We start from the raw sequence: 13,161 nt of genomic DNA, 5'->3' as shown, positions 1-13,161 counted from the left end.
GTCGCGCGCAAATGAAATTTAATGGTCGCAAGTCACCAAAATTTGACCGAAAGGACCGCGGGATCCTACGGAACGAGATGGACATTAGGACACGGGCTTGACATAAGGCCTTTAGTCATCATGATTTATGGTTGAGATTATTGATATCAATGTAAGAATCCTGTAAGGTGTGCCTTATTAATCAACTGTCTGGATTATCCCATAAATTCAATAATGTGATTGGGTGCACCGGCAGGCCCCACTTAGTTGTGATACATCTAGAATTTGTGTAAGGGGTGGTGTGTTGTTACTGTGGTACGCACACAATAGTATAAGGGAATTGGGATTCACAGTCGAGCCTTTTCGGGGAAAGGAGTTTTGATGGGTTTCAAACGCCTCCGCCCCTCACAAATATAAAAATAGGCTGGGTCTCAATCCAACACCATCGATAGAAAAAGAAAAGAAAAGAAAAGTCCCATCTCGTCTTCTCTAGAGGGGGTAAGGAAAGTAAGACTCCAGTAATCTGATTCTACAGTAATGAAGTCTCAGATAGGTAAGCTATCTCCCTCTCTTTGATCTCCACATCCAATGCACAGCAAGGTCCTTCGTCAATTCCGCATATAGACCTAACAATGACATCCATATTTCTAATGGATAATGTTTATATTGATTTTTAATAGCACAATCCCATCTTCCTCATCTTAAAGCAATCATGCTTAAGTCTCTCAAGTACATTTGTCCAACTGGACAGTCCATAGCAATAATCAAGAGAATTAAAGAGATCACATTGATTTTCTTATAAAAGTTCACATAACCTCTTTAATTGTAATTTCCACTTTTTATCATATGCAATCAATCCTGGTCCAGACTAGGTATGCTCAACATTAGTTTTATAGTTGTCAGAGTGGGACATGCATGTGTAATCTAATTCATTCATCAGGTGGGCCAACTCAACTCAACTCGAACAGTTGTCAAAGTAGGACATGTATGTGTAATCCAATCCATCCACCACATAAATGCTCTTATTTGCTCATAACCCAACTCAAAACTTAGATTAAGATCAATGGACCATAAAATCAATTGACTCTGGGTTCGGGTCTCAGGAACAAGACTCAGACCCGGCAAGACCCAAACCATATCATCCCGGGTATGGGTACTACAGGACCCGATCAAACCCGACCAAATGACAGAACTGAACCATTGTTTTGTGGGACATTGATTGAAAATTCAGGTCCTTCCAGTCTTGAAGAATTTCAAGGCAGCCAGTATCAATTGCTTCTCTTTGTAGCTCAATGGTCTGGATCATTGAACATGATCAATTTAGATCCAACGGCTAGCAAACTCCTCTTTCTCATTTTTAGTTATATATATTTAATGTGGTTTTTCAGGTAAACGGTTGAAAGCAGAAAAGGAAGTCGTTGAGAGAGAGAGCTCTCACCTCAACCCAAACAATTACCATTTCAAGGCTGTGATTAATCGATCTAATGTCATGAAGCCATATATGGTGAGATTTATCTTCTACCCTTTCTCTTTGGCATGTATACAGTGGCCGTTGCAACATTGAGGGTGTCAGCAAATAACCATTCATTGAAGCTTTGTGGTGCCCACCTGGATGTCTGAGTGCCATCTAACCCGTTCATTAGATGTGCATTCTCATACTAGGTCTAGTTCCCAAAAGTCAGACTGATCCATAACTAAGGTGGGCCACACCAGAGGGAAAATGGAAGACATCGGGTAGGGGTTGGCTACCATGGAAACTTTCGGATGGAATGTGGCCATCTAACCGATTCATCAGGTCCAACCCACCAGGATGAAGCGACGCTACAAAACCAAGGCCATTCTAAGACTTAGGTGGGCCACACCAGTTGAGGATGCATGCAACGGATGATGTGTGTGGACTACTGTCTTAGATTATTTGCACGTGTGAAAGTTCATACTAGGGTCGTTTCTCATGGTAGCCCCACCGTTATCTGTGTGGGGAATGCTGTCCATGTAAAAGGTGGGCCCAACCATGATGATCAGTTGTCCTAAAAATACTTAGAACCGCTCATCAGGTGGGCGCGCTCCCGAGCATTGAATCACATCATACATCATTGGCTGTCTGTTGATTTTGATTTTGTGTCCTGCTCGATGAGTGGATCAACCTGATTTTCACATCAAGTGGTCCTTGTGGTCTAGTCCATCCATCTCTCTTCGCAGTGAAAATGAAAATCTGCTCCGTTCAAAAGATAGGCCCGATCATGAAGATCACTTGCCATAAAATTCAATCCAATCCGCTGATTAGATCCAGGGCCACACCTGCACATGAGTCCAACTTGATGGATGGATCAAATCACTGTATGGTATTGTGCCACGTGTTGTCCTCATCCACGCCGCTCTTTTGGGTGCAGTGCATTTCGAAGGAGTTTACACTGACAAATGACCTTACGATCGGACGCACGATGACCCTTAGAGATCCAGAACAAAGGTTGTGGACGGTGACGATTGATCGCCAGAGGTATAGTTGCAGCACTTTTTTCAGAAGCGGTTGGACCGAATTTGCTGTTGGTAATGGAATGAAAGTAGGAGATGTGTGCTTCTTTGAGACCGTTCCTTCTATGAAAGACGTGATGGACATTCGTATTGGAAGGCAGGCTACTAAAGTGAAGAATGCCCAATTTGAGTTCTAGTTGTGAAATCTGAGTTGTTCGTGTGGTGCGACCTACTCTATATTTGTCGAGCTATTAACGGTTTACAGAAATTTTGAATTAAGTTGATATTTATCTTTTCACTTCATCCAACTCCATGTGACTTACGAATGGAAAATTAACATCAAGATGATATTAGGAAGTTTCCAATTATAGTTCTTTTAATTTCCATTTCTTTTTATGGTGTGGTTTACTTGAGTATTCAAAACTGCCTCTATTTTTTGACATCATATTTAAAATGATCTAAAAAAATATTTATCACGGTGGCCATGGAGCCGATGATGGGATCGTTCGTCTCTAAGCAGCTCATGGTGGAGGTTGGTGTGTCCAGAAATTAGCCTTCGCACAGGAAACAGATGCAGATTAGCTACGGAAGGTTGGGTAGCGAGACTCCCTACTAAAGTTTTAGTTGCTCTCGTCATGATGTATGTTTTGTATTTTTGTATGTTTTGTATTTTATATCCACTTCGTCCATCCATTTGGGAAGATAATTTTAAGACATGAGCTAAAGAATGAGGTAGCCTTCCTAAGATACACCTAAATGTTTATTTGAGATCCAAATTATTCATAAGTTAATAAAGACATTAAAGAAACTAAAAAACAAATATTAGCTTGATCTAAATCTTTTGTGGCCTTTAGAAATTTTTAATGGTGGGCATCAGCCTCTCTGCTATTTTTTGTAGTGGGGTCTACTCGAGCTTTGGATAACATATCTGTATTGCGGAATTGACGGATCATCTATGCATAATAAAGGAGATTTAACGCAATAATCTCAAGGTGTACCTGAATGAAAAGACTAGGGTTTAACGCAATAAGATTTAATGTATTAATCTTAAGGATCATCTATGCATGATAAAGGAATTTTGACAGGATCCTTGATCATCCGCACCTCATGCTCTTTAAAATAACTTTCAATAAAATTAGGGTTTTCTCACACTTATTAGTAAGGGGACTAAAATATTTATTTATTGGACTACAGGCTTACCCATCACATTTCTTACCTCTAATGTTGACACAACTTAGATTTTTATATCTGACTCAATTACTTAGATATAAAGGCCATCGTTTGAGCCTTGCACCCAAATTCAATTTAAAATGATTACACTGGCTTATTGGATCAATAAATGAATAATCTAATAGTTAAATCTGAACCGATGATCATGTACGGCCACATGATAAGAGTATTTTAGCCCTTCTCTGGCCCATGCATTGAAATTATCTCTCCACGTGGATGTACGGTGTGATACAACACATACATTGTGACCTGTCACTTCAGTAGCGAGTCCCGCTGCACGACCTGTCGCTGGAAACCTGCTACCATGAAGATCTCCTGGTTGAAAAAAATCACGTAAATCTTGGGCAACTTGAAGGTCAGGTTAAATCATCACATTGATGCGGCCGTTGGATAGAAAGATCAAGGTTCATGGATTCTGATGGTAGGGCCCACATGATGATTGGACTGACCTGATATTCGTGCCACGTAGGTCCCTGTGAGTTTAATTGTTTAGGTCCTCGAACGGTGGGCCTGCAGTAAATCACCGTTCGTGGGCTCATGCATCGGGATCGTACGGTAGAGATAATTTTTATTGCTTGGTTCATACGCATCCTAGAAAACTGCCAATGGTCTGGATCAATGAAGATGGGCCCCACTTGTACAAAATGGAGACGCGAGTACAGTACATATATTCGTGCGAAGATCTACATTCTCTGCGTGGAACAGCGCCTATGCGTTATGATGACAAATCTCACTAGGTCAGAGTGACAAATCTCATTCTAGGCAATTTCTCGGGATATGAATTCTCTGGAGATTATCAGATTTTGATGTTTTCTCGGGATATTGTTAGGAAAATTAGGCCAAAAATAAATATTTATAATAAATTAATAAATAAAATGCTAAATGGTCTGAATGTAGTATTTTAAGTTCTAAATATTTTTACGTTAAATTCACGATAAATTAGAAAGATTTCACGATATTATCGCATATCTTTTGCTGGATTTTCAAAATCTCGTTTATGTTTTGTCATGCTAGTACGCACTTCTCTTGAATCAAAGTTCTGTTCGCGATCCATCCTAAACGTACACATCAAAAACCATTTTGATGATCTAAACCGTTGTTCTGGTGGGCCATGATGTTGATACACCATATGAAAATATCCAAGGTGATCGGACTGTCATAGCCCTGCGATAAGGGCATTCAAAAGTAACCGTTGCAAATGACGTTCACATTCAACCAGAGCTATCTAATCTGGTAGTTGAGCTGTGCCATCATTGAAGTTTCTGGGTCTACGGCAAATCAAATCAACATCAGGCATGTATGGCACGTGTACCCCTAGAGGGAATAGACTCTTTATCAATGTTTACCACCGTTTTGAAAATGGATTGGTGGCCTTCCGTCGATACACATTTTCCCCCCTGAATGTAGATGGAGAATTTGGGCCGCTGACTAGTTTACTCTCGACCATCCATTTTGATGATGGTTAGATTTCATTTTTAGCATGATTTTAGAGATATAGGCCATCCACAATGTGACCCACTATTTGGATGGTCTGGATAGCTTTACATAATTGCCACTTTACAAGGAGAGAAGGGAGTGGATTAGGTGTTACCCAGGTAACACCTTAGTGGGTGTTACCCTTACCGTGGGGCCTACCTTGATGATGTGTTGTATATCTACGCTGACTATCCTTTTCTCCGGACCATCTTAGGTGTGATCTCAAAAATTAAGAGGATCCAAATCTCAGGTAGACCACACCACAGGAAAAAGTGGTCATTGAGTCCATCACCATTAAAAAATTTAAAGGGCTAATCTTAAGGGTTCAGTAATTTTTAACTCCCATCCAACCTGTTGATAATGTCAAGAACATTTAGATGAAGAGAAAATGAAAAGAACGGATTGATCTAAAAATTTTGTGGCCCACAAAAAGTTTTTAATAGTTATTCATCACTGTTTCTAGTTGTGTGCTCTACCTGAGATTTTTTATCTACTTAAGGTTTGAGATCGAATAATAAAATGATATGAAAAAACAAATGGACGGCGTGGATATGAAAATAAACATCAATATGGACCCCACATGGTTGGGGTAACACCCACTAAGGTTTTCTGGGTAACCAGCAAATCCGCTCCCGGGAGAAAGAGCCACCGCAAGATGTCAAAATGGTGGTGAACCATCACGAGAGTCTGTTCCACACAACTTTTCAATCCAGCGATTCTGCAATTTTCTCAGATCATCGCAACATCTCTCTCCGAAGGACGAAGAGAACGGTGATGGAAACGAAGAGAGCATGCTTCTTTAAGGTGATGATTGGAGATTTTACAGAGAAAATGGTATGTTTTTCTGTATTTTTTTAATAATTTAATTGACTTTTCAGTCATTTTTTTTTTCTTTCTCCCTCCAAAATCCATTTTAATTGAGATGGAAAAAAAGTTGGTAGACAAAACCCACTTCCACCACATATCAGCTTTATCCAAAACCTTACAGTTAGATTTCTTAACAGCCTCTCAAGTCAACCGTGTGAGAAAATGGGTTGCGGCTTGGGTGGGCCCCACCGTGACGTTTATTTAAAATCCACCCCGACCATGTGTTGTGTCACCCAATTCTAGGCCTATGTTGAGAAAATTAGTCCCGTCCATGATTCAGGTGGACCACACGATTATAAAATAATGTACAAGGCAATGATCACCCTCAATGCTGTTCCCGTTGGTGTAGCCAACCTGAATCAGGGATGGGATTATTTTTGGGCCCTAGGCCTAAATGTTGGTGTGACACTTAATGGTCCGAGTGGATCTTATGTAATCATCACGGTGGGCCCTGCAAAAAGCAAGGATGGATGTCTCACAGCTAACCGTCTCCTTTGGTGTGGCGCACGGAATCACATGATATCATGTTTACACATCTAATGGTAATGGTAAGTGGATTACACATACACATCATGGTGGCCCCCCTCAAAAATAATAACATGCATCCCTCTTCTAACAATTACAAAAAAAATGAAAGGCTAAAAATGAAATTTTGGTGGCCCCCCTCAAAAATAATAACATGCATCCCTCTTCGAACAATTTAAAAAATTGAAAGGTTAAAAATGAAATTTTATAAAAAAAAATGAAAGGTTAAAAATGAAATTTTATAGAATGCCCCTTAAATTAATCAGGCTCGAGTTATATACCCTCCTTACACTTATTAAGAACTAGAACTGACTAATCCTATGGTAAAAGGTTAGGACTCACTATAATGTACATGTGAGATTCACTTCGACAATTAGATACTTAATCCCATTATAAGTCCATAGCTAAAAATTAGGCTGACCCATGATTCGGGGGGCCATGCCTAAAGAAATTGCTGGGAGAGAGACGTCCACTCTTGATTTTTATCTGGCCTACTACGATGCTTATATAAAATCCACTCCAACCATTAGATGATACACCACATTTAAGCCAAGGGCTAGGGTTGTCAATGGGTAAAGTCGGCCTGTCTGCCTTCTAGGCCTGGCTTGCATTGGGATGGAGTGGTGGACCCAATGGGCAATGTAAATCGATGTAATGGTTTATTCAAGTGTCCCGATGCAACTAAGGGCACTGTAACTTATCATGGTGCTCAGAGAGGCGAGAGCAATAGATTAATTTTTATTATATATTATGATAGTTCAAGTAATATTATTTAAAGGTTATAATCTATCTATGGTGAGTTCAATGATTTGGATGGTTGAATTTGAATTACACATGCTACATGTACAAATGTTCAACAGGGACCACAAATTGTGGTACCATACCCATCTTTCTCCCGACATATACCTTTGCCTGACATCAGTAGCATGAAAAAGGCAGACTCCACCATGATTTCATAACCTGGAAAACAGATAAGGCCTGTCTTGCATGACCCAACATACAGGCATGGCCCACTTTAGAGAAGGGTAACTTCGTGATGGGGCCTGTTGTTTTCATTGTATGAATTTTCTAAATAAATGGCATGTTGGTGGGAATTAAAGGTGGTAGGGTTGTGCTCCAGTTGCCTATAAGTGATTGCTTGTTCTAAGTTGTTTACTCCTCTCTCACCCTAGAGGTTGTGGCCCTTACTGTGGGGCCGGCCTTGATGTGCATATTCTGTATCCACCCCGTCCATCCGTTTTTCCAGGTCATTTTAGGCGATTGTAAAAAAAAAAAAGAAAAAAAAGAAGCAGATCCAATTAGCAGGTAGACCATAACATAAGAAACATGGTGATTGAACATCCTACCATTAAAAACTTCTTAGGGTGCACCTTAATGTTTCGACAGTGCTTATATGCCATCCAATCCGTTGATAAGGTCACATAATCTTGGATGAAGGGAAAAACAAAGATCAGCTTGATCCAAAACTTGTGTCCCATTAATGGTCAATCACCACTGTTTCCTATGGTATGGTCCACCTGATAATTGCATCTGCTTCATTTTTTGGATAATCCACTAAAATGATCTGGAAAAACGGATGGACGGTATGGATACATATTATGAATATCAAGGTGGGCCACACGGTAAGGACCACACCGTCTTGTGAGCACCATGAAACTGTCATATAGCAAGTGTCCCAGCCCTTTTCTTAATATACATCACATGTGTTTTCTCTTTGTTTAGTTCATTTAACAAACTTCAATTCAATTAAATAGTGAATTTGCATCCAAACACATCCTTAAAGAACTATATAGCTTTTTCAATCAATGCATATCAGACTAAGATTACTTCCACCATCCTAGTATTACCTGCAAAAGCTTCCAACTGTACAAACACCTGTTTTATGAAGTTGGAGTTTGATTCTGTTACTTGATGGGCAATGTTTATTATTGTTGTTGTTAAGCTAAAGTGTTTTATTTTATAGCGGATACCACCAGCTTTTATCAAGAACTTTAATGGAAAATTACTTGAAAGTTCGATCCTCAAAAATTGCGCGGGTAGATTTTGGCTTGTAGAGGTGGAAAATATTGTCGGCAACTTGTACTTTGGAAATGGTTGGCAGTCCTTTGTGGAAGACAATTCAATACAAACCGGAGATTTTTTAGTTTTTGGGTATGATGATAGTTCTGAATTTGAAGTTAAGATATTTGGTACAAGTGGATGTGAGAAGGACTATGATCAGTGGGACAAAAGAGAAAATTCCATCAAAGGAACCGCCGTCTGTCCTTGTAAATACATCCGAAGAGTCCAAAACAAGAAATTGGCTTTACGGGGTGGAACGAATTGTGAGTTCATGTGACTATTATTTTCTTTGGATGTGTCTAGAATAGCTTATCTGAATAGAAGTTTGATGGTAACCAAACAGGCCGCTACGGGTCTTGATACATGAGGGCCATGGTTTGGTGATCTGATAGGCCCCACTATAAATGGGGTGTTCAAAAAATCAACCAGAATCAAATATCCTTACCATCTAATGTTTGGCCTTTCTCTATCTGTTATATTTTCTCAACCATACATTTTTAGGCCAATGTTTGTAGAATTATATAATCTTCCAATATGAGAGACTTTTGTGGAATCCCAAATCAAGTGGCATCTGATTAATGATATGGATGACCAAATGATGGGGCCCACATGCATGGATGGGCGTATCAGGATGTTAGTCAGGTCCTAATGCATCAAGACACTATAATTTATCCTCAAACTCTACCATTTTTTGTTGTTGATGTTGTCGTCTATCAACATTCAACTTACAATTACATGATACAGGTGGTAATGTTCGGTCAAAAAGGAGACATTCGGATGAGATTGAAACAAAGGTGGTGTTTGAAGCTGATTTTTGCCCATTCAAGTTAAAGTATCCCCATTTTACTGCATCTTGGAGGCTATATAACATGGTACGTTCTACTCTTAATGCTTTACGGTCTTACAGTTGTTTCTTTGAACTACTAAGCTTTAGCGCATCAAAAGATGTTCTTGGTGTTTGGATATCTTGTATCTGGTTTGCTTAGACTGCATTCTGCGAATCAAATAGATATTTCAAGATGATGATTGGGCCTATTTTGTTTCTCTGTTCGATATTGACTGTACATTTTTCACACTATTGATTGGATGTTTAGGATCATCTGATTGGCATGATTTTTGTACCATGGTTTGCGCCTAGTACTTGTAGGAATGAATGAACAGTCAGGTCATCTCATGTGTCATTTAAAAGCTTAAGGAGCAAAATCTGTACGCACAGATGCAAGTTTCCATCTCTTATGGAGTGGAAATCTCAACGCCCTTGAGAATCATGAAGAATGTGATTGTGAAGCATTAGCTTGAATTGTGTGCTTTAGATGGAAACACATGAAGACACTTGCCTCTGATCGGCAAAGTGAGGTAATTTGAATCTTGACTGGTGTAAAAATTGCTAATGCATTTTCAATTTGATTCCACCACTAAACTAAAACTATGTTTGGCTGTTCAATTTAATTGAATTTCAATAATTCAATTCAAGAATGCAAAAGATGACTAGTGGGTCTATCTTCATGAAGGGATAGCCCTTGAATTGAAATTATTATTGTTTCTCAGGTTGGGTTGTCATTATGGATTGAAGGGATAGCCCTTGAATTGAAAGTTACTTTGGTCATTTTGTATTTAATGAATTGAATGGATTGTGATTTAGTTCAATTGAGCTTCTGAAGCACCCACCTTATTCAAGCTGTCCCCAACCACCCCAAATCATCAATTTGCAATTGCCAATTTCCCCTATGTTTGCTTCTGATAGTATTTGCAAGCACCATTGTAGAGAATCTAATTAACGTAACTTTCTATCAAGATCAGTCTCATGTAAGCATGAAGCTAAATCTCGTCTGCCAGATTTGATTGGGTGGTGCATTTTGATCAAGAGCTTCACCAATCTGTACCATGTTTACTCTTAAGTAGAATGCTTGCTGTTGTCTTTTGTAGCTGCCACAACTGCAACTACAATTATTCATCATCATTGTATAAGCCTTATCCCAAATAAATGGGGTCAGTCACATGAATCCTGTTCCACCATCTATTCTATCAAGGGCCACCACTTCAGGTGCTCCATAGGCCATCATCAGGTCTTTTTCTTACTACCTCCACCCATTCCTTCTATACCTTCTCCTTACCCTTTTAGAGCCTTGAACATGTACCGACTTGCTTCTTCTAACTAGTGTAGTTCTTGATCTCCATAGCACATAACCAAATCATCTAAAGTCTATTTTCCCTGATCTTATATTATATGTTAAGCTACTCCTAAGTCTCGAATGCATTTATTTTTAATTCTACCATTCCTCGTCTTGACACTGATGCATCTCAACATCCTCATTTCAACTACACTCATCCTATGAACATGTGTATTAACTACCCAACATTCCATCTGATAAAGCCATCGTCTTATAGCTATCCTATGAAATTTCCCTTACGGTTTGAGCGGTACATGGTGATCGCATACAATGAGGATTCTCTTTACAATTTCCTTCTCTGTTTTCCCCCTTTTAAGATAAGGTGTGCTTTTGCTATTTATTTGACATGAATTTCAATCAATCCACTCCCTTATTACACGAAATAATGACCCATTTTAATTCATTCTAGCAACGAGCCGCTGCTCACAATACCAGGCATTCCGAGTTGGACATGGAATCGATTTGGGGCTAGCTCCGCCTTAGTCATGTACTCTTGATTGAGTTGAATTCTAGCAACCCAATTCAATTAAACATCCAAACGCCTCGAAATGTACCTCTGGCAAACTACTCAGAGCTCACATAGCCCATGCCGGATTAATCGTATTCTGGCCCGGAGCAATGAACCTATTTGCTCTAGATCATATATACTGTATTTGTATATATCATGTTCCCAAATAAATTATCTTGAGCCACCCATGAGTTGGGCATTTTCTCCCATTCTATTTTTTCGTTTCGTTTTGTTTTGTTTTTAGATCACATTATCGCACTATGATTTCTGTTTACTATTGAAAAGATTATACTACGCAGAAAATTCCAAAGGGATTCGCGAGAGACAATGACCTTAGAGGTGTAGTATCGAAGTTCTTTCGTGGTTCGAGTGGTAAGCTATGGCCTGTGAGGATCAATCACTGCAAGGATGGCCGAACCTATTTCGGGGCCGGGTGGCGCGATTTTTGGACCGGGAACAAATTGCGTAAAGGCGATAAGTGTGTTTTTGAGTTCATACAACAGAATGTGATAAGGGTTCATATTCTCCGTGCAACATTGGAGTGAATTAAGACCTTGGGTGTTGTTCTTCCCAATACAAAGATCGAAATCAACCGGGTTTGGGTTTTTGGGGTGTTACGCTGGAGAAATTCCGATCAATTCCAAGAAAAAATCTTACGGTTCGGATGAAAATTGCACGACGAAATTGTGTACATTTGTTGTATATGAGTTATGTAGAACAATGTATTTGAACCTATTTGTGTGTGAAAAGTTATATGCTTGTAGAGGTTATTAATATGTTCATTCACCTTGCTTATTCACTTATTCACTTGCTTGTTATACCTTTGTGGGCCCACCATATTCCATCCAACCTGTGCGCTAAGGTGGGCCCTACCATAAAAATCATCTTGACAACCACCTAGAAGCCCAAAATTCACATGGTAGCCCACATGATGTCAGATCGTCCTATTTTCACAGCGTCCGTCTTTCACAATAGGGCGATCCTACTAGACAAGTTAGATGCCATGCACAGATCATGGCGGGCCCATCCGCAACCACTGTAGAATGAGCTTATTCCAAGTAGGGGTGGCAATGGTCTGGGTTTTGTCGGGGCCAAAATGACTTGACCCCAAGCCCAATCTGAAAATTAATTGAGCCATGCATGGAAGGTCCAAGTGCAGGCCCGTTGCTGTGTCGGGCTTGTCAGGTCGGCGTTGCCGCATCGGGCCTGTCGGGTCGGTGGGCTGGTCAATTGCCACCCTTGATTGAAGGATTCGAGGAGGGCTGGCCTCAAGAAGGCCTTTACAAGTTGCGTGTATGGCTCCTACCTGTACAGCAGCGTCGCCCTACGGATAGGGCTGTCAACGGGTCCGGCCTGTGGTTGGATTGGGCCCAGATTTTGAACTGTTTGTGCTGGGCCTATTCAAAATTTTGATTTTGAGCGTGTAACACTGGGGTCGATAGCTATTGGGGCCCATCGTGATGTTTGCAAAAAATCCATCTCGTCTGTCCGTTTTCTCCATTTTTCTAGACATTTTAGGATTGGGTCCAAAAATGAGGTGGATCGAAACTCAAGTGGGCCACACCACAGGAAAAAGTAGGGTGGGAAATGCCTTCGTTGAAACCTTTATGGGGTCCACCTTGATGTTCACGTACCATCCAAACCATTCGTAAGGTCATTTCCACTAGGATGAACTGAAAAGCTAAAAATATCAGCCTGATAGAAAACTTCCGGGGCCTCAGGAATGTTCAACGGTAGGCGTTCAATCCCCACTGTTTCCTGTCGTGTGGTCCACTTGACTATTCGAGTAGCCTCATTTTAGTCTCTTGTCGAGCTGGCAAAACGGATGGACGGGTTCGATTTCTCACAAAATTCACGGTGGGCCAGCTGACA

The 13,161-nt window shown here is 40.2% G+C and overlaps 2 protein-coding genes across 3 annotated transcripts; both read left to right on the top strand.

Annotated features, from left to right (window-relative positions):
• The first annotated feature begins 450 nt into the window (after nt 1–450).
• Nucleotides 451–2,754, top strand: LOC131218608 (B3 domain-containing protein REM10-like). The gene is made up of 3 exons (XM_058213248.1): nt 451–532; nt 1,368–1,483; nt 2,370–2,754. Exons 1-3 carry the CDS (start codon nt 517–519, stop codon nt 2,646–2,648), a joined length of 411 nt encoding a protein of 136 aa, XP_058069231.1. The 5' UTR covers nt 451–516; the 3' UTR covers nt 2,649–2,754.
• Nucleotides 2,755–5,847: 3,093 nt separating this feature from the next.
• Nucleotides 5,848–12,059, top strand: LOC131218607 (putative B3 domain-containing protein At5g66980). 2 transcript variants are annotated; one of them, XM_058213247.1, is made up of 4 exons: nt 5,848–5,961; nt 8,513–8,873; nt 9,355–9,482; nt 11,589–12,059. In XM_058213247.1, exons 1-4 carry the CDS (start codon nt 5,932–5,934, stop codon nt 11,832–11,834), a joined length of 765 nt encoding a protein of 254 aa, XP_058069230.1. In that variant the 5' UTR covers nt 5,848–5,931; the 3' UTR covers nt 11,835–12,059. The 2 variants fall into 2 exon arrangements, with proteins under 2 accessions (XP_058069230.1, XP_058069228.1); XM_058213245.1 differs by having other exon boundaries at nt 5,904–5,991.
• The last annotated feature ends 1,102 nt before the right edge of the window (nt 12,060–13,161 follow it).

The sequence above is a fragment of the Magnolia sinica genome, chromosome 11 (genome assembly GCF_029962835.1).
Source record: "Magnolia sinica isolate HGM2019 chromosome 11, MsV1, whole genome shotgun sequence".
Lineage (NCBI taxonomy): Eukaryota > Viridiplantae > Streptophyta > Magnoliopsida > Magnoliales > Magnoliaceae > Magnolia > Magnolia sinica.
The sequence above is the reverse complement of the archived record's forward strand: the minus strand, read 5'-3'. Positions and strand labels throughout refer to the sequence as shown.

Bases quoted from the DNA above. Each gene is read 5' to 3' on its own strand.
- LOC131218607 (XM_058213245.1), top strand. From the start codon at position 5,932: ATGGAAACGAAGAGAGCATGCTTCTTTAAGGTGATGATTGGAGATTTT. The intron at 5,992-8,512 runs GTATGTTTTTCT...TTTATTTTATAG, and splicing joins GAGATTTTACAGAGAAAATG to CGGATACCACCAGCTTTTAT. The intron at 9,483-11,588 runs GTACGTTCTACT...TATACTACGCAG, and splicing joins CTTGGAGGCTATATAACATG to AAAATTCCAAAGGGATTCGC.
- LOC131218608 (XM_058213248.1), top strand. The intron at 1,484-2,369 runs GTGAGATTTATC...TTTTGGGTGCAG, and splicing joins ATGTCATGAAGCCATATATG to TGCATTTCGAAGGAGTTTAC.